Source organism: Bufo bufo, chromosome 1, assembly GCF_905171765.1.
Source record: "Bufo bufo chromosome 1, aBufBuf1.1, whole genome shotgun sequence".
In the NCBI taxonomy this organism is placed as follows: Eukaryota; Metazoa; Chordata; class Amphibia; order Anura; family Bufonidae; genus Bufo; species Bufo bufo.
In genome coordinates, this window is record NC_053389.1 from 328,999,821 (window position 1) to 329,026,731 (window position 26,911).

A 26,911-nucleotide genomic window follows, 5' to 3' on the forward strand; every position below is an offset into this window, starting at 1 on the left:
TTCATTCTGGATGTAGTCAGGACTCTAGATGACGTGTGGTTGTAAGTATGTAATTAGAAGTTGTGTTTTGTCTTTTGTCTGGTGTTGGTGTATTTACCTAATTTTGCTAAAAATGACATACATTTGCCTAATTACACTTATTCCTTTAATAAATTTACTTAATTATTTTACTATTCTTAGGGTGGTATGTGTAGTCTCTCTTTAAAGATTATCTGAACCTGAAGTGGTGTATTTGTTAGCAAGTTGCCTAATTTGTTACCAATACAACACACTGTCTGTTAACACTGTCAATCATGCATTTACCCATAGTTATATATGTCAGTGTCACTCTGACATTATTTGCTATTGCTGTCTTTGCGTTAAAGAGCTTAAAAGCGATGGGTGAAGAAGAGAGAAAAATTCCTAGACCTCACAGTGTTATATACCAATTTTCAGGCCAATTGGAGCCTATTTGATTCGTGTAGAATTGATTTGGCCACAAAAACATTTTTGTAAACAATTTGACTAAATGGACATGACAAAGAGGTTTGCTCTTCTCTAGTACCATCTCATATTATAAAGTTAGTTAATTTACTGCATAGTACAAAATGCAAGACAAACATTACAATATTATCATTTGGTATGAAATCACATGAGGAAAAAAGGTATGATGGAGGCATGGCTCTTGAAATGCAGCAGTAAGAAAAAAAAAAACCATAGTTATTTAAAGAAGTTTTCTCATCTTGCTGCTACTAAGGTGAAATGAGACAAAGCCTCAACCACCAGGTGGCTGGGAAACAGCACAGCAGCCCAGCAGTCTCAGTTTCAGTAGCTAGCATTGGGAGCATGGGAGCTATGAAAACAGCGTAGCACAGCAAGCTATGCTGTTTCCGAGTTAGGGAAATAGCATAGTTGAATTGTAAGGACATTTTGGATCCAAAGGGGTTGGTGGCCTTCCCTAATCTGGAACTTGCTGCAGGGCTGGAAGAGGGTGTCCCCTTGGGACTGGTGACTTGTACATCTACAGCTAGTGAGGCGAGAAGCAGGCGGGTGACTCTGGTTGGAGCTCTGGGGCTGGTAGCAAGCACAGCAGAGGGAGCGGCCACTAAGTAAAAGTACAGAGGCCTGAGACTCTCTAAATTATTGGAGCAGGCTCCAGTGTCAGTGGAAGTACACATGGTTGTCAACATGGGAGTTAACCAGGGGACCCTGGGTTAGCCAAGCTGGTTCCTTTCCTTGAACTGTCTTGAACTGAGACTTGTTATAGTCTAGTGTTAGACACTGCATTTTGTTGTTATTACACCATGGATTGTTCCAGAGAGATGTGCCAAGAATGGCACACGACAGACTGGTCAAGGTTTAAGGGTGTGGGGAATACAACTGTCATACTGGGGAAAATTATGCAGACTCATGTCATACTGTATTTGTTGGACTGATTTAATAAAGGTGTGTATTGTGCTATTGTTATGGTGGGATGGGTTAAGTACAGTCTTTGAGGTGTTTAAACAATTCACTATGACAGTGGAGGACAGCAGGTGAATGTACGGATTGATCCACCTTGGAGGAGCCTCCCTGTTCCCAAAAAGGAGTCAATTGAATTTTTGGTGCAGTCAGCAGTAGTGGTGAAGCAGTGGGCATGCAAACAAGTGGTGTATGGCCCAGCTAGACTGCTAGAAGCCAAGCTGGCAAAGTGTTGGCCTGAGTGGTGTGTGAGGCACCACAGCCATAAGAGAGCAGGGCTTATGGAGTCATCTGTAGAGAAGACCTGATTTGTACCGGGTTGTGCTTTGCCCTCCCCAACTATCACCTAAATTACCACATTCAGACTTGCTGTTGAAAGACCTGTGAGTTGATTGTTTAAGGTGTACTGTTTCTGCCTTGCTGTTGATAATACACATACAGTTGTTCATGTATGTTATTGAATACATTGAGTAAACATCCATTGTGCAGGAAGAAATGGTAAGTGAACTCTGAAGCCTGTAGATCCTCCTTAAGCAGCTATCACTCCTAGCAAACATTTCCTCTAGCTGCAAATAAGATTTATACAACATTGGGGAGGAGTTTTGGACCATTCTTCCCTGAAATGTGTTGTCATCAATAGCTGGGATGCATTGTGTGAATAGCCCTCTTTAGGTCATGCAACAGCATCTCAAAAAGGGTTTAAGGTGGTGGCTCTGACTTGGCCATTCTTGTGTTTTGATATAAAAAAAGTTGGAAAAAAAATGTTACAAAAAATTTCGGCTACATATTTTGACCCCTATAGCTTTTGTGTAATTATGTGTACGGAGCTGTGTGCAGGCTCATTTTTCGTAAGCTATCTGTACTTTTTATTGATACCATTCTGGGCTGTGTATGACTTTTTGATCACTTTTTATTTTTATTTTTTTAGAAAATGAAGGATCAAAAGCCGTGAATCAGCCATTATAACACCTTTTTCCATTTCACCGTTTGCCATATGTGGAAGATATTTTTATACTATAGGCATTTTCGCACATGGCTATACCCATGATGTGTATTTATTTATTTTTTTAGTTCTTTTATTTTTGGGAAAGGGGGTTATTTAAATTTTTATGTTTATGTTTATTTTTTATTTTTTTTAAAAAACATGGATCCGCAAAAGATATGGATGATGCCCACGTGACGTCCATGTAGCATCCATTCTTTTTGCGGACCCATTGTAACAATGCCTAGTCTTGTCTGCAAAACTTTCTATCTTTTTTGTGGAACTGAAGAACAGACATACAGATGCGGACAGCACACATTTTTTGCAGCCCCATTAAAATGAATGGGTTTGCGAACATATGGCGAGATTCGCACGCACCATATTTTTTTGCATAGCGCCGAACTTTGACCCATGACACATCCATCTGGTGGGACAGGACAGCCAATTGAGACGTTTCAGCACATGAACACACCCCCAACCCTATAACATAACCCGATCTGGCAGCTATTTTACATTATGTGTTTTGCCAGTGTAGGGAGAGGTTGCATTTTGGAGCAGGGACAGTTAGGGACACCAAACGCTAGCTAATAGGGTCACAAAAGTCCTTTTAAGGACTGGTATAGGTGTGCTATCGATAGGTGAGATATAGAGGGGTGTGATGTACTTATAATATACTTTCTAACATAGAAATTATATTATAGTGTATTTGTATTGTGCAGCAGTTGTGTGCGGTTCTGCTGGGATACCGCAGCTAGATAGAGGGACAAACGCTAATGGAGTAAGTAATTGCAATGGGTGTGATATACCTGTTGCCCCCCAAAAAACTGCTTGAGGGCTGCGATATACCTTCTTCCACAAAATCCTGATTGAGGGGTGCTATATAAGTGTTGCCGCCAAATACTGATTGAGGGGTGCTATATACCTTCTTCCACCAAATACTGATTGAGGGATGCTATTGCTAATAACCTTCTTCCACAAAATACTGATTGAGGGCTGTGATACACCTGGTTCCACAAAATACTGATTGAGGGGTGCCATATACCTGTTTCCGCCAAATACTGATTTAGAGGTGCTATATACCTGTTTCCGCCAAATACTGATTGAGGGGTGCTATATACCTTCTTCCACCAAATACTGATTGAGGGATGCTATTGCTATATACCTTCTTCCACAAATACTGATTGAAGGCTGTGATACACCTGGTTCCACAAAATACTAATTGAGGGGTGCCATATGCCTGTTTCCGCCAAATACTGATTGAGGGGTGCTATATACCTTCTTCCATAAAATACTGATTAAGGGCTGCAATACACCTGCTTCCACAAAATACTGATTGAGGGGTGCCATATTCCTGTTTCCGCCAAATCCTGATTGAGGGGTGCTACATACCTGTTTATGCCAAATACTGATTGAGGGGTGCAATATAAGTGTTTCCGCCAAATACTGATTGAAGCGTGCTATATACCTTCTTCCACAAAATACTGATTGAGGGGTGATATTGCTATATACCTTCTTCCACCAAATACTGATTTAGGGGTGCTATATACCTGTTTCGGCCAAATACTGATTGAGGGGTGCTATATACCTGTTTCCGCCAAATACTGATTGAGGGGTGCTATTGCTATATAACTTCTTTCACCAAATACTGATTGAGGGGTGCGATACACCTGCTTCCACAAAATACTGATTGCTATATACCTGTTTCCGCCAAATACTGATCGAGGGGTGCTATATACCTGTTTCCGCCAAATACTGATTGAAGGGTGCTATATACCTTCTTCCACAAAATACTGATTGAGGGGTGCTATACACCTGTTTCTGCCAAATACTGATTGAGAAGTGCCATATAACTTCTTCCACCAAATACTGATTGAGGGCTGCGATACACCTGCTTCCACAAAATACTGATTGATGGGTGCCATATACCTTCTTCCACAAAATACTGATTGAGGGATGCTATATACCTGTTTCTGCCAAATACTGATTGAAGGGTGCTATATACCTTCTTCCACAAAATAATGATTGAGGGGTGCTATTGCTATATACCTTCTTCCACCAAATACTGATTGAGGGCTGCGATACATCTGCTTCCACAAACTACTGATTGAGCGGTACCATATACCTGTTTCCGTCAAATACTGTTTGAGGGGTGCCATATACCTTCTTTCACTAAATACTGATTGAAGGGTGCTATTGCTATATACAGTACAGATAAAAAGTTTGGACACACCTTCTCATTCAAAGAGTTTTCTTTATTTTCATGACTATGAAAATTGTAGATTCACACTGAAGGCATCAAAACTATGAATTAACACATGTGGAATTATATACATAACAAACAAGTGTGAAACAACTGAAAATATGTCATATTCTAGGTTCTTCAAAGTAGCCACTTTTTGCTTTGATTACTGCTTTGCACACTCTTGGCATTCTCTTGATGAGCTTTAAGAGGTAGTCCCCTGAAATGGTTTTCACTTCACAGGTGTGCCCTGTCAGGTTTAATAAGTGGGATTTCTTGCCTTATAAATGGGGTTGGGACCATCAGTTGCGTTGAGGAGGATACACAGGTGGATACACAGCTGATAGTCCTACTGAATAGAATTTGTATTATGGCAAGAATAAAAAGCAGCTAAGTAAAGAAAAACGAGTGGCCATCATTACTTTAAGAAATGAAGGTCAGTCAGTCAGCCGAAAAATTGGGAAAACTTTGAAAGTAAGGGCTATTTGACCATTAAGGAGAGTGATGGGGTACTGCGCCAGATGACCTGACCTCCACAGTCACCGGACCTGAACCCAATCGAGATGGTTTGGGGTGAGCTGGACCGCAAAGTGAAGGCAAAAGGGTCAACAAGTGCTAAGCATCTCTGGGAACTCCTTCAAGACTGTTGGAAGACCATTTCAGGGGACTACCTCTTGAAGCTCATCAAGAGAATGCCAAGAGTGTGCAAAGCAGTAATCAAAGCAAAAGGTGGCTACTTTGAAGAACCTGGAATATGACATATTTTCAGTTGTTTCACGCTTGTTTGTTATGTATATAATTCCACATGTGTTAATTCATAGTTTTGATGCCTTCATAGTCATGAAAATAAAGAAAACGCTTTGAATGAGAAGTTGTGTCCAAACTTTTGGTCTGTACTGTACCTTATTCCACCAAATACTGATTGAGGGCTGCGATACACCTGGTTTCACAAAATACTGATTGAGGGGTGCCATATACCTGTTTCCGCCAAATACTGATTGAGGGGTGCTATATACCTGTTTCCGCTAAATACTGATTGAGGAGTGCTATATACCTTCTTCCACAAAATACTGATTGAGGGGTGGCATATACCTGTTTCCACCAAATACTGATTGTGGGCTGCGATACAGCTGCTTCCACCAAATACTGATTGAGGGGTGCTATATATCTTCTTCCACAAAATTCTAATTGAGGGGTGCTATATTGCTATATACCTTTTTCCACCAAATACTGATTGAGGGCTGCAATACACCTGCTTCCACAAAATACTGATTGAGGGGTGCCATATACCAGTTTCCAGCAAATACTTATTGAGGGCTGCGATTTACCTTCTTCCACAAATACTGCTTAGGGTCCATTCACAAGTCCGCATTTCTGTTCCGCATTTTGCAGAACGGAATTGCGGACCCATTCATTTCTATGCGGCCACACTATGTGCTGTCCGGAGCCACATTTTCGGATCCGCACTTCCGGGTCCGCAATTCCGTTCCCTAAAAAAATAGAACATATCCTATTCTTGTCCGCAATTGCGGACAAGATTAGGCATTTTCTATTATAGTGCTGGCGATTTGCGGTCTGCAAAATGCAGAACGCACATTGCAGGTGTCCTTGTTTTGCGGATCCGTAGACTGTACCGCAGAGGTGGTAGAGGTCGGGCAGGTGCACCAGGCTGGAGCCTAAGCGGGAAGTTGGAGAAGACGCGTGCGATAACTTCAAAGGATACACCAGAGTTGGTTGAGTGGCTCACTCAGCCTTCCGCTTCCGCACCCTCCTCATCCTCTGTATCTGCACCCTCCTCACTCTCTGCTGTGTGCACCCACAAAGACACCACCACCGGTCAGAGGAATTATTTTCCCATCCATTCCCAGACCTTACGGATGCGCAGCCATTCTTGGCATCGGATGAGGAAGAGGAAGTAGCAGCGGCCGCAACCCAGCAGTCTGGCGACAGTACCCAGATCAGGGTGGTCCCCGCTGTTGCTGCCTACTCCGAGATCTCTAATGTCAGAGGTGGTGAAGGTGACAATGATGACGTGTCGATGGACATCACATGGGTGCCCAAGCAGACTGAAAATGTATCTGGAGCGAGCCAACACTATCAAGGAAGGTACATAATTTTTACTGCCCACTGGGTGAACCTTCTAACGGCCGTCAAGCATGTAGCCCGTGGTACCCGTGTGGATTTGGTGTTACCGCCACGGATTACATGCAGGCTTGCGTCTTCTTCTCCTCCTCCTACTCCATCCTCCATCTCCTCCTTGGCTGATTCCTCCTTTTCCACTGCTACCGCCTTTTCCGCTGCACCCCCCAAGCTCTCCAGAACCTATTCGAAGTGCCAGGTGAGACTTTGCCAGGCTGTGCTGCGGCTGTTGTGCCTGGAAGTCAAGAGCCACACTGGTCCTGCACTGCTTTCAGCTCTGCGGTCAAAGGCCGATCAGTGGCTAACCCCGCTCAATTTGACAGTTGGTAAAGTGGTGTGCGACAATCTGCTGAGCACGCTGAAACAGGGCAAAATGACAAATGTGCCATGCATGGCACACGTCATGTACTTAGTCATGCAGCGATTCCTTGCCAAATACCCTGTGGTCCAGGACGTCTTGTGGCAGGCCAGGAAAATCTCTGGCCATTTTAGAAGATCTTACATGGCCATGGCTCGTCTTGCTGACATTCAGCGGCGACACCACTTGCCCGTCATATGTCTGATTTGCGACTGCTCGACGTGATGGAACTCCACCTTGTATATGCTTGATAGGCTGCTCCAGCAGAAACGTGCCGTTAACGACTACCTGTACGAACTTTGCGGCAGGACAGGTTCTGGGGAGCTTGGTTTCTTTTCACCGTGCCAGTGGCTGCTCATGCGCAACGCATGCTGACTTCTGCGGCCATTTGATGAGATCACCAAACTGGTCAGTGGCAGCCAGGGCGCTATGAGTGACATCGTACCTTATGCCTTCTTTCTGGAGGAGCGTGCATTGCATCGTGTCATTGATCAAGCCATCGAGGAGCAGGAGCTGGAAGATGAGGAAGTCGCAGTGCTGAATGAATTCCCAGGGGGACTACTTCATCTGAGACAAGTCAGCAGGAGTCTGAAGAGGAGTCAGAGGAGGATGGTGGCTGGGGGGAGGAGGAGGAGCAAGAAGAGCAGGCTTTAAACTTTTCGGGGATCCCTGGTGTTGTCCGTGGCTGGGGGGAGGAGACCGAGGACGACATTCTCCTCGGCGATAAGTAGGAGCCAGGGAGCTCCACCGCTTCCAATTTAGTGCAAATAGGGTCCTTCATGCTTCAGTGTTTGAAGAGGTACCCCCGTATAAAAAGCATAAAGGTCAATGACCTGTACTGGGTGGCAACGTACTTAGACTTCCGGTACAAACACAAAATGGCGGACATGTTACCAGTATCACAGAGGGCTGTCAGAATGTAGCATTTCCAGGCCTTGCTGCGAGAGATGCTGCATTCTGTTGTCACGGGCACTGGCAGAGGAATTTCCGCACACAGCCAAACAGGTGCTGGTACCAATCCTACCGCGCCTGCAAAAAGAGAGCGGTGTGACAATGTGTTGGTCACTTCGTATATGAGATCATTCTTGCAAACAACCCATCGACAGCCGCCCTCCGGATCGAGCCTCAGGGAACGCTTAGACAGACAGGTGTCCGACTACATCTGGTTAACGACCGATGTGGACGCTCTGAGAAGCTAGGAACCCCTTGACTACTGGGTGTGCAGGCTTGACCTGTGGCCGGAGCTGGCACAATTTGCCATGTAACTCTTGATTTGCCCCTCGGCGAGTGTCCTGTCCGAAAGGACGTTCAGTTCAGCAGGGGGGATCGTGACTGATAAGCGCACTCGCCTAGCTCACAACAGTGTGGACTACCTCACATTTTTAAAAATGAATGAGGCATGGATCTCGGAGGAATTCAACACCTGTGATGACCACTTGTATTTGAATTTCCCCATGCCAGCCCACACATATCTGCCACCACACAGAACAAAGAATGGTCCTTGCCTTATGTATATACAGCGGCATAAAAGGCCTTTTCTGTCAGGTGAATGCCTAATTTTTGGGGCCTGTACTGGCCGACAGTTACATATTTGTCCTGTGACTGCCTAATGTATCTCCAGCCACATAATCCAAAGCTTTTTGCTGTTAGGTGAATGCCTATAGGCTAATTTTTGGGGCCTGATTTGGCCGACAGTTACATTTGTTATCTCTAGCCACATAATCACACCCCTGTCTCACTCCTCTGCCTCTCATTATGGTGGTGTATGAACCGCATTCACCATATGGATCTTCTAATGTCACAGGGTTATGTGACTGTGCCCCCCACCCCGTACTGTGTCCCTCACCCCATACTGTGCCCCCTTATATCCTGCATTGTGCCATCTTACCACACCCTGTGCAGTGCCCCTAGTCATTCAATGTACTGTGCACTCTTATACCCTTTTATCCCATCACGGTATGGCGGTGTTATCGGGTCACTGTACAGAGGTGTTATCCGGTCAATGTATGGTGATGGTATCAAATAACTGGATGGCCATAACTGTATCCCTTTCCCTGCCCATGCCATCCTTTTTTAGACCTGGTATGAGCGGGAAAAATATGCAGATCGGGGTGCTAAGGACCTTTGCGCCACAATCTGTGTCAGAAATACGCCTAACAGATGTCTTTTTTTATGATAAATGACCACCTAATTGTATTATTATTCGGGGGTAGGGCTTTTATCTTTATATTATATAGATTCTTGTGTATTATACTGTGCCCTGTATTTCCTAGTAGAAAATGATCCTTTGGAAACACAGTCCTCATCCTTGACCACCAGGACCTGGTAGCGCTTTGTCATTACATGGCGGCCTCCCCTCTCTGCCACGCTGCTCCGCTGTGTACTGGTGCTTATTCTGACACTAGGGCTGGGTTCACATCCTATTTTTGCCATCCATTTAATGAATACCAAAAGTGTATGCTTTAACGTATGCCTCAGACTGATGCCATACAGTGGCGTCCGTTCACTATACATTTCAATGCTAGAAAAAAAAATTACGTTAACATATGCATTTTATTAATGCACTCTGCAGGATACAAAAACGTGGAGTGCTGCACATTTGTATACATCATACCAGTAGGAAATAAAAAATCTTCTAGGCTCCAGCAGGGCACATTTTTGAGAGCTTACCTTTAAGATGCATAAAAATGGCCCCTGATTAAAATACACATTTTTTGTGGGAATTTTTGCCAATGTTCCCCCTCTGGTATATCACTGTCCATGTTGTGGGACTATTTGTGCACTAATAGTTTGTATTTGGTGGCTGCAAATATGACCTGAAGGTTTGTCAGGTTCAGCTGCTAATAAAGTCAATGGGCGCGATGTGAACGGGCGGTTCGCGAACATTTGATCGCAAACACGCGTTCGGAAATCATCCCGGCCGATGTTCGTCCATCACTACTGATAATGTCTGGGGAGCAAACAACAGGGAAAATAAAATGGCCACCATTCTAGTAGTACACATAAAACCTGTCTTAATCACAAGGCATAACAAGTTACTTCAGAACACTGAGCTAAAGAGCTGCCTCAGCCTCCTTTTCTACTTATCAGGGATTATGATCCTGAACACAGATGATCTTAAGCTGAATCTCTGAAGGAATGGAGCTCATGAGGAGACTCCTGAACTACAGAGGGGATGGACAAGACACACTGTCGTAATGTGGGGTGTTGGTTATGTAGCTGACTGCATTAAAGTGCTGCTGCTCACTAGCTACATCTCCACCCATCTGTCCTCCCTGTACCAGCTGGCTCCTTTATGAACTCTATTCTTACTCCAGTTATACTCCAGTTATATGGATATTCTGAGAGTGGCTAACCCTGATGTGATTATGTCAGAAGTCAGCACGCATGAGATTTTGTGCTTTTCCTTCAATTAAGATGGCCACGACAGCCTCTACACAATTTTTTTATTGTCATTTCAATTTTTTTTACAATGAACTGTGAGGAAATTCGCCTTCATGACGAATGGACTTTTTCCTGAAATTCAGATCGATGTCCACTTCGTTAACTTCGATTCGCTCAACTAGTTCAGACGCACCTCCCGCTGTCTCCATCTTTGTGGTCCTGGCCGCCGAAATTGCGGCATCTCTACAAGGGCTGCAGCCACTCTTCTTCTGCTCGTGGGGCATGTTCTCCACCCTGCTCTTTAAGGGCCCAACATGCACGCTGTAATCTTTACCAGCCATTGGTTGGCAACCCTGTGGTATTTAAGGCACCTTGGTAGGGTGCCTGAGCAACAGGTTTTCTAGTGTTTTCTAGTATCCTGCAAAGAAGTTTGTTCAATTGTCTGCCCATGTACCAACCTTCTGCCCGTTTACTGCATTCTGCATTTGTTCATTGACCTGACCTCTGCCGTACCTCCCTATCAACATTTTGCTGCCTGCCCTGACCTCAATCTGTTGATCGTATAGAACACACTCTGACAGCCTTTGTTTCTTCGTGCCAGTTAAAACTGTGTTTGGGCCCACACAAGATAAATGAACTGATAGCATGGTGAACAGCAATTGGAACTTGGAGAAGTTATTAAATGGATCACTCATTTTTTCTCATAACCGTGGATGTTTATTCAAAGTACTTAATAAAAGACATGAACTGTATAACTGTTTCAGTGTTATTAGTTTAGTTATAATTGTGCCTAAGATAACAATCAGGCCATATTTTAATGGTAATCAAACCAAGAAATTCCTAAGGGTTCACTTACTTTTTCCTCCAACTGCGGTTACTAGAACTGAGTTGTCATAAGAGCTGTTAACTCCCCTACTACTGTACATCAGTGCTGATGCTCTGGTGGCCCAATGGTCTATGTTTATATCCTAGAAGTGATCAGGTACCAACTGACATCAATGCTGCACTGTGGCCAGGGTACAAAAATCAGCAGAAAACCTCCAAAAAAATGGTGCTGAAGAAGTAGAAGATTTAAAAGGAAAGTATTATGTTTTTTATCTTATTATATTTACCTGTCCTATTCTTTTATTTACTCTATGAAAACCCCTTTAACTCTTTGGAATAGAACCACCTTGTCTTAACTAAAAACATAGATATCATATTGGGATATCACTGTCATTTGTATCAAATGAGAACTAACCTATGCTTGACTTGTGTGAATTTTGTTTAAGAGTATACACTATATGCATTTTAAAACCTTTGTAATCTTTAGTATTTATACCAAGTTCTTAAACCATAATTTCCCCAGTTGGATGGTATGAATAACAACAATCAAATTATAATCAGAATGATTCTTCCCATTTGAAGTGCAGCTGTTACATACCTGCAATGCCACCTGCCAGCCACACAGACAAAGCACTTGGCGTTGTGTGACGATCTAATTTCAGCCATTCGCTTAAATATATGTAGGGTATAAAGTACAAGCAATATCCTGGAATGTCCCTCAGAAGCATTGCTCCTGCTCCACGATACATCCCCAAAAGGCCTTCCTTCCTCAGGATGCAGTTCACGCAATGTACTGGACCTTTGTAGGTTCTTTTATAATGATGTATGGATGTATTTTGAGTCAGTGATACAACCTCTGTAAATATAACAGATAATTGAGATTTATATATATATACATATATACAGTTGAAGCTAGAAGTTTACATACACTATATAAATAGACACATATGCATGTTTTTCTCAATATCTGACATAAAATCAGAAAAAATAGTTCCTGTTTTGATAAATTAGGATTACCATAATTATTATTATCTGCCAAATGCCAGAATAATGAGAGAGATAATGTTTTAAGGCATTTTTATTACTTTCTGCAAAGTCAAAAGTATACATACATTTCATTAATATTTGGTACCATTGCCCTTAAATTATATGACTTGGGTCAAACGTTTTGGATATTCTTCCATAAATATTTTCCCCCTGGAAATACTGTATATGACTAAAGCAAGTCTAGAATGTTATACTCACACTTACTAAATATTATAAAAACAGTATTAATGCTGAAGAAGATATCTGGGCAACCAAAGAACACTGGGAGAACAGTAACCATAGGTCAGTAACTGTACAGTGCCATGTGTTTAGTGAAATAGATATGTGAATTGCTTATAGTGCACTCAAAAAATCTTCAGACCCTTTCACTATTTTCACATTTTGTTATGTTGAGGCCTTGTGCTAAAATAAAAATAAAAAATATGTGTTTAACTTGTCTTTATTATACTTACTGAGCGTGGTGTCTAGGTTTTATCAAATAGTTTTTTCTATTCTCACTTCTTTCCAGAACACATACTGAATTCATTTATATAAAAATGTTCTGCCAGGATTTATTTCCTAGAACTGGGAGAGATTAAGTACTGGAAAAAAACAGTAGAAGTTTCTTGAATATTATAACAAACCACATACCATACAATGCATTCTGAAAGTCTTCAGACCCTTTCACTTTTTTTACATTTTGTTATGTTGCTGCCTTGTGCTAAAATAAAAAAATCTAGTTTCCCCCATAATTCTGCACTCAGTATCCCATAATTAGAGAAGAGCGAATTCTTGAAAAATTCTATTCGCAGGTTCGCCAAATTTCGCAGCAAAAATGTTAAAAACTGCTATTTCTTGGCTGCAGAGAGCCTTGATAGTAGTGTAGAACACTGTGCCTTACAGTAACACGCATAGGGAGTCTGTTGTGGGCAGTGAAATAATACTGTGAGTCCGTATGACATGAAAATGACAGGCATCGCTCTAAGAATCACTGAACACTTCACTTATTTGGGCAGTCACGGGGCCAAACTGACCAAATAACTCAAGTATGAACTCAGCCTTACAGGTCAAAGTTAGCGCCAAGAAGAAGCGCACTCCTTTTACACTTTCGTCAGCTGATTCCACATAGATGTCTACAGAACCTGTTCTATTAAACGCTTATAAAAGGGAGCTCCTCGAGTGGAGAGGGTGTCAGCAGTAAGTTTGTGTTGATGTCACAGATTTTTTTGCCCTTCCTCTGATCCGTCAGAACAATAAACCCCAAAAATCGGATCCTGTCTGTGGAGCATCCGTCTTCACTCGGTCAGCATTTGGTCAGTAATCCATCAGTATTGCTAATGCCAAAAAAAACAGGAGTGGATCCAAAACAGAGATGATATGTGAACTGAATATTTGCATGTCTTCTGTGTTTTGTACCCACTCCTGTTTTTGGCTACCAAAAAACAAGGCAATTCTTTTTTTTTTCTTTGAACGGGGGAGAAAAAACAATGTTTATTTAACAAACAGGACATTAATTTAACATACATAAAATACAACACAGAAAGGGGCAAAATCACAAGATTTAAAAGAGAAACGTAAAAAAAAAAGTGCTTTATCAACAAGAATGGATTGACGACCACTGTCTGGGTGACCACGATGGTAATGCATATTGATCATGAAATGTATGGGGTTATGGCTGATAACTGGAGGACAGTCCAGCAAACACGCCGACTCTAGCTCGTTCCTACAGTGCAGGCTACACAATCACAGCTGGAAGGTAACTGATCGGTACAGGCAACACCCGAAAATCTTTATTAATAAGCCTTAGTATGTGCAGGTCTCACAGCCGCTGTAACAGAACAGTAAGAAGCGGTATAACATGTAGTAAGCACTGCAGGGATCCTAAGACATCCAGGGGGGCCCGAACATTGTGGACAAGGTCAGAGATGAGAGTCGCCCATGTGTTCAATACTGGATGTTATTGATGGCAAGCTCCGTGATGAATCCCAACACTTAGGTAGTCCTTACTAAGGAACTTCACTTTTCCATCACAATGCGCTGATGCCACAGATGCCATCACCTTGACGAGCTGGGTTACTGATAAGTGGATTCTAAAGTGTCTGAAGAACAGCGAGTAAAGAAATTAGAATAAATTGTCCACTTCCTCCAATGTGACCTCGTCCTTTGATTTATGAATATCATTCCATAACGTCTTGAAGTCCTCTGTGTGGATGGCATAAGAAATGTCCATGCGAGGTTCGATGGGCACAGAGAAAACAAGCTCTGTGGCCGACACTGATCTAGACACGTCATAACCGGTCCACATCGCTGCTAGCTACATAAGATCCAGAGAACTGATCACTACAACAGTCCTAGCTTCTTTGGAACCATGTCCCTATGATAGCTGTGAGCGCCTTGGAGCCATTATACAGGAAGAGCAGAAGGCAAGTAAATGTCTTTGGTAACACCTCCAATAGATTGTCCTCTGTGTACGTCCCGCAGAACCAACCTGTCCACACAATCCGGTCCTCTGTGCTTGCCTTGGTGAGTGGAGGCTTGGAAGAAATCTGTATGAGCACAGCCAGTGGATCTCTGTCCTTTCCTTGGAGTCCAGGTAAACAGGAAAATTTGGATTTTAGGTTCAGCTCTGAGCCCACTTCAATGGCAAGACGCTTCTGCTTCTCGGCAGCTATGTGGGCAGATGTGCAGAGGACAAGCTTCTGGGAGGATACCTCGAGCTGTGAAAATGACTGCTCCTTCAAGCCGATGACCTACTTCTGGGGGTTAATACCCCATCGATTTGTGTTTACATATCCTTGCGATAAATGATGTTCCTGTTCACTGACTGTAAACAGAGATCTTGACAGACAAATGGATCAAACTCTGCCATCATCTTTCTAGGCGTCACATCTCCAGTCCCCTGAACAGCCAGATTTACCAGCATCTGTTCCAAGATATGCAGCAGTGGAATGACATTGTTCATCCCGTAATCCTGGCGACTGACAAATAACATGGCCTCCTCAACGGGACTGAGTAAACGGCAGGTGTCACGCATGAGCTGCCACTGGCTGACATCGAAGTTACACAGGGTACTACTCTTGCATCATTAAGAAGTCGTTGATGGCCTTTCTCTGTTCGTATAATCGGTCAAACATATGGAGGGTGAAATTCCAACGGGTAGAAACTTTGCATATCAGCTTATGTTGGGGGATGCCGTTTTGCCGCTGCAGGTTAAGGAGGGTGTGCTTTGCGGTGTACGAGTGGCTGAAGTGCATGCAAAGTTTCCTAGCCATTGTTAGGATGTCTTGCAGATGGGTGGAAGACTTCAGGAACCACTCGACAACCAGATTGAACAGGTGTGCCATGCAGGGCGCATGGCTCAGCCCTCCTTGACGCAGCGCCGACACTATGTTTTTTCCGTTGTCGATCACCATGGTTCCGATTTTCAGTAGTCGTGGAGAAAGCCATGATTCGATTTCTTGCTGAAGGACATGGAGCAGTTCCTCCTCTGTGTGACTCCGTTCACCCAGGCAAACCAGGTGCAGAACAGCGTAAGAGTGATGAGAGGGGTCACATATATCTTGCATACACTACATGCCTCCAACATAATTCTTGGATCTCTACATGAAAATGATATATTTGGTGTAAATCGTGCGATCGGCATATTTGGAGACATTGACTTCACAAGATATCCAGAGCAGCTGAGTTTGCTTTGAAATAAAAAAATTTCACCATTGTGTAATTTGGCCCATACAGCAAAAGGAGGTGTACAGTCACCTATCAATTTTCCCCCAAAAAAGCCTGTTTCACATAACAAATTTCACCACTACGTAATTCGGCCCATACCGCAAAAGGAGGTGTACAATCACCCATACATTTTCCCCAAAAAAGCCAGTGTCACATAAAAAATTTCACCACTAAGTAATTCAGTCCATACTGCAAAAAGAGGTGTATGTACAATCACCCATAAATTTTCCCACAGAAAGCCTATGTCACATAAAGAATTTCACCACTGCGTAATTCGGCCCATAGAGCAAAAGGAGGTATACAGTCGCCCATCAATTTCCCTAAAAAAAGCCTGTTTCACATAACAAATTTCACCACTACGTAATTCGGCCCATACCGCAAAAGGAGGTGTACAATCACCCATACATTTTCCCCAAAAAAGCCTGTGTCACATAAAAATTTTCACCGCAAAAACGGCTTTACCACATATAACTGCACTGCTGAACGGCAAGTGGGCCCTTAATTTTTCTACTTTTACACTACACAAGGCTTTTCAACATATAAGTGCAATGCTGAGCGACAAATATATTTTTCTTTTGCCTACGGAGTCTGTTTGTTAAGGCTTTGCACGGGGAGGAAGAATGTTACGCACAATTCTGGTGGAACTCCTGATCTTAAGAAACTGGACTTGGACTCCAAAGCAGAGGCTCTCCTGTCATGTCTTGTGTGCTGTGGAGATCGAATACAGATGGAGCAGATAAAAACACATGAATGTTTTCAACTTACTGAAGCTGATTTAATTGTAAATAGATGGCAAAGGCAAAGTCTGCTGGTGTGTTGTCATCAAATGTCACGGATGAAGTTAGCAGATAGCTGGAACATATAAATAAACGAGCGACTGGCTTGATCCCAAACTAAGGAGCTTATAGGTGAGCCCTATAAAACCCTAAGTGCTCTCCCTGACTGCTATGCACATGCAAGGGTCTGTATGGTAGACGATTGCATGCCCGTGTACCGAATACTGTGTGACACCTGAAAACCCTATAATAGTGAGGGGACACGACCACCGACTCCCTGCACTTAATACGGACGGAGTCAGGGTCACCTAGAATCAAGCCAGCAAGGAAACACAATAAAGTAAAAGACTTATCGGTACAAACAGCAGAAGCAGCCTCCAGCAGTGAACACCTCATCCAGGAAGTAGTATAAACCCCAAAGTGAGGCAGTATGGGAGGGATTATAAAGGAAGACGATTAGTCGAAATAAGTGACACCTGGCAGAAGGAAAGGAGATGAGAATTTGAAACCAAAACAAAGAACATCATACAAGAGGTAGAGAAAAACGTCTGCCAGATCTTCTCACAGAACTGGCGGTGACAGTACCCCTCCCTCTACGGGTGGACTCCGGACACTCAGAGCCCTATGGAAAGCCCTGATGAGACGAGTGGCTTAATGTCCGCCACTGGGAGCCACATCCTCTCCTCAGGACCATAACGCTCCCAATGAACGAGGTACTGAAGAGAACCATGGATAATGCAAGAATCCACAATCCTAGAGACCTGAAATTCAAGATTACCATCAAAAATAATCGGAGGAGGCGTCAAAGAGGAGGGTACAGTGAGTTGGACATAAGGTTTTAATAGTGACTTGTGAAAAACATTATGGATCTTCCAAGTCTGAGGAAGATCAAGATGGAAGGCAACGGGATTGATGAGGGACAAGATCTTGTAAGGCCCAATAAACTTAGGACCCAACTTCCAGGAGGGAACCTTCAGTTTGATATTCTTTGTAGACAACCACACCAGATCACCAACATTCAGGCACACGTCTCTTATCCACCACACGCTTATATCTCTCACTCATCCTCTTCAGATTACCCTGAATCTTTTACCAAAAAAATAACAAAGATGAGGAAAATCTCTCCTCAGCAGGTAAACCAGTAGACCCCTCTCCAGAGAATGTCCCAAACTGCGGATGAAACCCATATGCACCAAAAAATGGTGACTTATCAGAGGACTCCTGGCGACGGTTATTTAAAGAAAACTCAGCAAGGAACAAAAAAGAATACCAATCCTCCTGATTCTCCACCACAAAACAGCGCAGATATGTCTCCAGATTCTGATTGACGCGTTCGGTCTGACCATTCGACTGCGGGTGAAAAGCAGAAGAGAATGACAACCGAACCCCCAAGCAAGAACAGAAGGCCTTCCAGAATCTGGAAACAAATTGCGTGCCCCTATCAGAAACGATGTCTGAAGGAATACCATGCAATTTAACAATATGATCAATAAACGTTTACGCCAGCGTCTTAGCATTGGGTAACCCAGGAAAGGGAATGAAATGTGCCATTTTGCTAAAACGGTTCACTACTACCAGAATCAGTCTTCCCCGAGGAACGAGGCAGGTCCGTAATGAAGTCCATGGACAGATGCGTCCAAGGACGGGAAGGAATGGGTAACGGGAGGAGAGAACTCGATGGCCATGAATGAGGGACCTTGGCACAAGCGCAGGTCTCGCAGGCTGCCACAAAACCCTCAACCGTCTTACGAAGAGCCGGCCACCATAATCTCCGAGCAAAGAGATCCACTGTGGCTCTACTCCCCAGGTGCCCAGCAAGGACAATATCGTGGTGCTCCTTAAAAACCTCGTGTCGTAAAGCGAGAGGCACAAACAACCTCCCAGGAGGACAAAGATCAGGAGCCTCTGCCTGGGCTGCCTGAACCTCTGCCTCCAAATCAGGATAAAGAGCAGAGACGACCACCCCTTCAGCCAAAATGGGACCCGGGTCTTCAAAGTTCCCCCCTCCCAGAAAACAACGTGACAGGGCATCCGCCTTCACATTTTTAACCCCAGGGTGGAACGTAACAACAAAATTAAACCTAGAAAAGAACAAAGATTCTTATGGTCGGTAAACATGGTAATAGGGTGTCTGGCTCCCTCTAACCAATGGCGCCATTCCTCAAAAGCTAATTTGATGGCCAACAACTCCCTATCTCCCACATGGTAATTTCTCTCTGCAGAGGATAGTTTCCTTGAGAAAAAGGCACACGGTCGCCATTTGGCAGGAGAGGGACCCTGAGATAAGACTGCACCCACACCCACCTCAGAAGCATCCACCTCCACAATAAAAGGTAGAGAGACATCAGGTTGTACCAAAATGGGAGCGGAAGCAAAACTCTCTTTAATACTAGAAAAGGCATCTACCGACCACGAGGAAAAATCCACCCCCTTTTTAGTCATATCAGTGAGTGGCTTAACAACAGAGGAATAATTCAAAATGAACTTTCTGTAATAATTGGCAAAACCCAAAAGCCGCATCAGAGCCTTCTGATTCTCAGGAAGCTCCCAATCAAGCACAGTGCGGACTTACTCAGAGGAGAGAAGAAAACCCCATTAAATGAAAAAAATAGTATAAAGATAATGTCCCCCAAAAATTATTGTGCTAAGCTGATACTGTGGCAGGGTGCCCCCCAAAGTAACAGGGCTCCCCAAAATAGAAATAATTCTCTGCCAGAGCTCACTTAGTAGTAATAATGCCCCTATAGTGCCCATACTAGTAATTATGTTCCTCATAGCCCCCCAGTATTAGCAAAGCTCTGCATAATACCTCCTAGTACTAATAATTCTCCCTACAATATGACAGTACATGAAATACCCCCGCTTAGTGCCCGCTGTTGAGCTAATGTCCCCATAATGTATGCCAGTATAAAATACCCCTATATAGTGCTCCTCTCCCCCTTCCCCACAGTGTCCCCCATAATATGCCAGTAAAAAATGCCCCTTCTAAGTGCCACCATATGCCCCAATAGTGCTCCACTCCCCCATAGTGCCGCTCTCCCCTATAGTGCCTACCATAATGTGCCAGTAAAAAAATGCCCCCTTAGTGACACCAGATGCCATAATCCCCCCATAATGTGCCAATAAGAATAAAGGCCCCTTTAGAGCCCCCACTTCCCCTTAGTGCCCCCAAATAATGCCCCTATAGTGCCACTAGATGCCCCATAGTGCCATTCTCCCCTATAGTGCCCCCATAATGTCAATAAAAAAAAGCCCCTTTAGACCCCCCAGATGCCCCCATAGTGATCCTCTCCCCCATGGTGCCGCCCCATAATGTGCCAGTAAAAAATGCCCCCTTAGTGCGACCAGATGCCATAATGCCCCCATGTGCCAATAAGAAAAAAAGGCCCCTTTAGTACCCCCACTTCCCCATAGTGCCCCCAAATAATGCCCCTATAGTGCCACCAGATGACCCATAGTGCCGTTCTCCCCTATAGTGCCCCCCATAATGTGACAAAAAAAAGCCCCTTTAGAGCCCCCATAGTGCTCCTCTCCCCCATGGTGCCCCCCAAATAATGCCCCCATAGTGCCACCAGAGGCCCCCTAGTGCCGTTCTCCCCTATAGTGCCCCCCATAATGTGTAAAAAAAAAGCCCCTTTAGAGCCCCCATAGTGCTCCTCTCCCCCATGGTCCCCCCCCCCCATAATGTGCCAGTAAGAAGTACCACCTAAAAAAAAAAGTACCACCAGATGCCCCATAGTGCTCCCATAGTGCCAGCTCCCCCCCTCCAAAAAAAAAACACACAAAAAAAATAAAAATAATAGACTGATACTTACCTCCATCAGCAGCGATGGGATGCAGGCTCTTCCGGCCTGTGTCCCTGCTGTGTGCTGCCCGGCTCAGGCGCGTGATGATGACGTCATCGCACCGCCTGAGCCGGCCTCTGATAGGCTGCAGGCATTAGTGCCTGCGGCCTATCAGAAGAACAGGGGAGGGACACGCCTCTCCCTCCCCTGCCGCAGCACAGCACAGGCATCTGTATCGCTGTCCTAAGGACAGCGATACAGATGGATTAGATATGGAGATGAGCGCTTCCACAATGGAAGCGCTCATCTCCTAGTACTCCCACTGCCCCCCCCGGCCCCCCCCACCACCGCTGCGGCCGCCGAAATTACATCCAGGGCCGCACCGCCTGTGGTGATCGGCGGTGCGGCCCTGAAGGATTAAAAAAAAAATAATTCGGCTGGTTGTTCTAGGGGAGGTCCAGACCCGCTGGACCCCCCCTGTAGGTGCGCCACTGCTACCACCACATTGCTTCATTGTAGGGATCGTATTGGACAGGTAATGAGCAGTGCCTAGTTTCCTCCAGACATGACTTTTCTTCTTCATGGTTTGGTTTTTGCTCTGATATGCATTGTTAGTAGAGCTGAGCGAACCCGAACTGTAAAGTTCTGGTTCGTACCGAACTTTAGCTTTTTCAGGGCCCGGACCCGAACATTTACGTAAAAGTTTGGGTTCGGGTTCGGGGTTCGGCGCTTTCTTGGCGCTTTTTGAAAGGCTGAACAGCAGCCAATCAACAAGCGTTTAACTCTGTGCCCTTAGAAGGCATCACAGCCATGCCTACTATTGGCATGGCTGTGACTGGCCAACTGCAGCCAGTGACCCAGCCTCTATTAAAGCTGGAGTCACGTAGCACCGCCCGTCACTCTGCTCTGATTAGTGTAGGGAGAGGCTGCACCTGCCGTCAGGGAGAGATCAGGGAGAAATATTAAGAAGAACTGCCTTTTTACTCAGTGATCTAAATCCAATGTGTTTTGTGGGTGCTGTGCACAATTTTTTTAAGCCTGCACTGAGCCAACTTCTGCTGAAAACTAACTTTTTTTTCCTTCAGTTTGTCACTATTAATACCTAATCGGCAGCCATTTTATGCAACGATAGTGCACCAGCACTATCTATCTGCATGTCTGCTAGTCCAGAAATTCAGCTTTTTTGCTGACTGTGCTTAAAAAAACTTTTTGTTCATATACTGGTCATCTTTGATTACACGTGCATAGGTGACAGTCACATATAGGCCACAAATACGGCCATTAGGTTACTGCGGTTAAAAAAAAAACATTTTTTCATATACTGGTCATCTTTGATTACACGTGCATAGGTGACAGTCACATTTAGGCCACAAATACGGCCATTAGGTTACTGCGGTTAAAAAAAAACGTTTGTTCATATACTGGTCATCTTTGATTAAACGTTCATAGGTGACAGTCACATTTAGGCAACAAATACGGCCATTTGGTTACTGTGGTTTAAAAAAAACGTTTGTTCATATACTGGCATCTTTGATTACACGTGCATAGGTGACAGTCACATTTAGGCCACAAATACGGCCATTAGGTTACTGCGGTTTAAAAAAAACGTTTGTTCATATACTGGTCATTTTTGATTAAACGTGCATTGATTACAGTCACATTTAGGCCACAAATACGGCCATTAGGTTACTGCGGTTAAAAAAAAACGTTTGTTCATATACTGGTCATCTTTGATTAAACGTTCATAGGTGACAGTCACATTTAGGCAACAAATACGGCCATTTGGTTACTGTGGTTTAAAAAAAACGTTTGTTCATATACTGGCATCTTTGATTACACGTGCATAGGTGACAGTCACATTTAGGCCACAAATACGGCCATTAGGTTACTGCGGTTTAAAAAAAACGTTTGTTCATATACTGGTCATTTTTGATTAAACGTGCATTGATTACAGTCACATTTAGGCCACAAATACGGCCATTAGGTTACTGCGGTTAAAAAAAACCTTTTTTTTCATATACTGGTCATCTTTGACTACACGTGCATAGGTGACAGTCACATTTAGGCCACTAATACGGCCATTAGGTTACTGCGGTTTAAAAAGACCGTTTGTTCATATACTGGTCATTTTTGATTAAACATGCATTGGCGGTTAATTATTTTTAACATACTTAACCAATTTTTACTTTGCTCTGTGAACGCTAACTATGAGGCAAACATCTAATAAGGGACGCGGTCATGGTCGCGGTGGTGATGTTGGTGGAGCCTCTGGTGCAGGGAGAGGACGTGGCCATTCTGCCACAGCTACACGTCCTACTGAACCTACTACCTCAGGTCCCAGTAGCTGCCAGAATCGACAGCGATATTTGGTCGGGCCTAATGCCGTTCTAAGGATGGTAAGGCCTGAGCAAGTACAGGCGCTAGTCAATTGGATGGCCGACAGTGGATCCAGCACGTTCACATTATCTCCCACCCAGTCTTCTGCAGAAAGCGCACAGGTGGCACCTGAAACCCATGCCCATCATTCTGTCACATCACCCCCGTGCATATCGGGGAACCTGTCTGAGCCTCAAGTCATGCAGCAGTCTCTTATGCTGTTTGAAGATTCTGCTGGCAGGGTTTCCCAAGGGCATCCACCTGGCCCTTCCCCAGGGGTGGAAGACATAGAATGCACTGACGCACAACCACTTATGTTTGCTGATGAGGACATGGGAATACCACCTCAGCACGTCTCTGATGATGACGAAACACAGGTGCCAACTGCGTTGTCTTTCTGCAGTGTGCAGACCGAAAAGGAGGTCAGGGAGGAAGACTGGGTGGAAGACGATGCAGGGGACGATGAGGTCCTAGACCCCACATGGAATGGATAGATCATGCCATCTGTGGTTATCTATAGGGACAGCATGTGAAACTATAGAGTTATTTTAAAGAGGTTATCTGGTGGGATAATATTTTGACATAAAATGCTGAATGGTGTAATAAAAAAATAAAAAAATGTCATTTGCAACCAATGCAGTCAATGATTGGCTGAGCAGGCATCTCCTGCCATTTCCTGTGTGTCAAGCCCAGATCATAGAGCCAGCATGTAAGCATGGGAACAGAAGGGGGTGGAGGATCAGTGAGGTGAGTAATACTATACTATACTATAATATATATATATATATATATATATATATATATATATATATATATATATATACTAGTACTGGAATGGTTCAAAATAGCATAATTTTATTGAAAAATCACAAGAGGACACATAATTAGCACAAGTCACACAAGGACAATTAATGCAGATCACAATACATATTAAAAACCAAGGGGACCGATGGTGAACTGCCGGTACGTATGAATAAAGTGCATGTGCATAAAGCTTTCCAGTTGGTCAGCAATACAAGGATATGTAATATCCACACACTATGGCTCACAGCTAACATAAGTTACCTAATTGCATTATTTGTACAACAGGTGCCAGAATTGGACGTGAAAATACACACCACCTTTGGCTATCTGAAGCAATGAAGTAAATAAGACTGTAACCAGCACATAGAAAAAATATATACTGACCACACAATTATAGTATACCGTACAGCAACACCACCGGTCCACTCCCCAACGCACGTTTCGCGTACAGCTTTTTCAAGGGGACATTAATTGTCCTTGTGTGACTTGTGCTAATTATGTGTCCTCTTGTGATTTTTCAATAAAATTATGCTATTTTGAACCATTCCAGTATTATTATTGATATTTGTAATACATTTGACTCACTCCTCTTGGTCGGATTCTTATGCTTTAATTAGGGGTGGGCCCTTAACTTTGTTTGGGCTATATATAGGTTCCCTATATATATATATATACTATACCTGGACTGCACATTACCAGCTTGAACACCAGCAAGAGCTATCTAGCTAACAGCCATTGAGCTGTATCTTTACCATCTTCATCCCCTGATGAATCTTCCAATATCACACTGACAGAGGAAACGCGTCAGGACTTTGAAATATCTGGAAATCTGGAATACATGAACTGGGAATTATAGGGCAAATTGTTTTTAGGGTCAGCCACCGATAAGTGGGGTCGCTCTCTAGGGGGTGATTCTTCCGCATTTAGGCGGTAGACCTCTCGCTTTCAGGCAGGGCCTGATAGAATCACTAGGGACATATCTCCCACTCCTATTCCCCTATTTTCATTGGAAAAGGGGAAAAAGATAACACCGCTAAAACATTTTTGGATCCTTTTTACAGTGGACGATTCTACAACAAAGATCGTTTGGATCCACCTATCAGAACCTAGACCCACCACACCAGCCTGGAGTATTTGTGCATCAAACCGTGAGTGGTTCTAACAAAATTCAGTGCTTAAGTTACACTTATATATGGTGAACGTGGTGTTATGTATCCTTGATGTATGTGTATTAGCCAGATAAATATTGTAAATGACTACAATTAGATATCTAATTGTGGGACCTATTTTAGTAAATATCTAATATAAAAGTTAGGTTTTAAGTAGGTTAATATTCCAGTGAATTACTATATGAAACAGGTATGCTGCAGAACGTTACCAACTATTACTGCTGTGATTCTGCTTTCTGTCAGTGAACAGAACCTTTAGTATTTAATACCTAAACTTATGGCCAATTCAGATGTATGTTTTTGTGGATTAGTATATAAATGGCTTATCTAAAGTTTGTTGATTTAAACGTCTGTTTTAGTCCAAATTCGAACTTGTAAGGTCATTGAACGAGGCCATGTAAACTCTGACACTTCCCATATTTACTATTAACTAGAGTGAACATAACATTTAACCAAAACATAAAAGGTAAATTCAGCAAGGAATCCTTAAGTAACTCTGTGTACAGTATATATAGTATATAAGGCACTTCCAGGACCAATCAGCCCCACAATTTCGGCCCTTTCTGCTTGTCCTCAGTGCAACCCAGGCTCCATTACAAACATTTAAAGATGGTTCTTGATACAAATATCTGAGTTCCATATCTGTTAAGAAGGCAGGCCACATGACTGCTAGAGCACCCAGGGAAAGGGGAAGAAGGGATAGCAGTGAACTGCTTCTTCTGCTCTCCACATGAAAATACAGCTTTTTTGTGCAGCTGTCACTAGGGGGAGCACAATGCAAAATATATTTACAGTTTCCATTGCAGACAATGGCAAGCACATAAATTCGTATGCACTGAGCTCCTCCTAGTGGTGGTATGAGGCATCCAGTTTTGAAATACATTTTGTGAAGAAAAGCAGTGCAAAGCAAAGATTGTAGAAGCACACTAGTCGTGCCGCTGCAGGAGTGTAAAGAAGACAAGGAAGTTTTTTCACCAGCCATGCTGTGGCTATCGCTCTAGGAGGGCTGTGTACAGAGGTCGCCACTTCCCACTCTGATCCCAGCAGTCATGTGATTGTTGGGGGCTGGGAGTCTGTGGACCTGGCTAGGTATTATCAGAACAAGATCAGCTCTGCAGTGAGGTTGTACAGCCCTGTACAATCTCTCTGGGGACTATTTCCCTTGTAACTAGGCTACTATGTCAGCTTCAGTTATAGGAGAGATCAGCAATAAAAATTATGTAATGTGTAATCATGTAACTTTAAAGGGGTTGTGCCAAGTTTATAAGTCATCCCCTATCATCTGGTGCTTCTATAGAGAGTGAATGGAGCAGCAAAGTGCATGCCCAATATGCCACTCTATCAGAGCAGGGGAACAGGATCCCTGTGTTCATTATCGGTGGGGATCTCAGTGGTTAGACCCCTAGTGATCAAATAGTTATTCCTTATTCTGTACTTGTAAACTTGTTAAATAGTTAAAAGGTTTAAAAAATGTGTTTTATAAAAATAAATAAAGGTTTTAAGAGTAAACAAAAAGCCCCTTTCCTCTTATTAAGTAATTTATTATTGTAAAAAATAGAAAAAAAATAGACAATTGGTATTGCCGTGTCCGTAACGACATGCTCTATAAAAAATTCACATGATCTACCCCGTCAGGTGAATGCCATAAAAGACAAAAAAAATTAATGCCAGAACAGCCATTTTTTGGTCTCATTGCCTGCCAAAAACATAACGTCAAGCAATCAAAAAGTCTTATGTACGTAAAATGGCACCAATGAAAACGTCAACTCATTCCACAGAAAATGAACCCCAACAGAAGATCATCGCCAGAAATTTAGAAAAATTATGACAGAAAATATTAACACTGTATAAAAAATGTAAAAAAAAATGTGCCACAACAGCC

General features: G+C 43.4%; 1 protein-coding gene across 2 annotated transcripts in view; it reads right to left on the minus strand.

The window, feature by feature from the left end:
- The window catches only part of SLC25A48 (solute carrier family 25 member 48), a 166,886-nt gene that overhangs the window by 98,686 nt on the left and 41,289 nt on the right, over positions 1-26,911 (minus strand). For both annotated transcript variants that reach the window (XM_040442224.1, XM_040442215.1), the window contains one exon: positions 11,966-12,223. In XM_040442224.1, the coding sequence (XP_040298158.1) occupies positions 11,966-12,223 (258 nt within the window). The remainder of the gene's footprint in view (positions 1-11,965; positions 12,224-26,911) is intronic.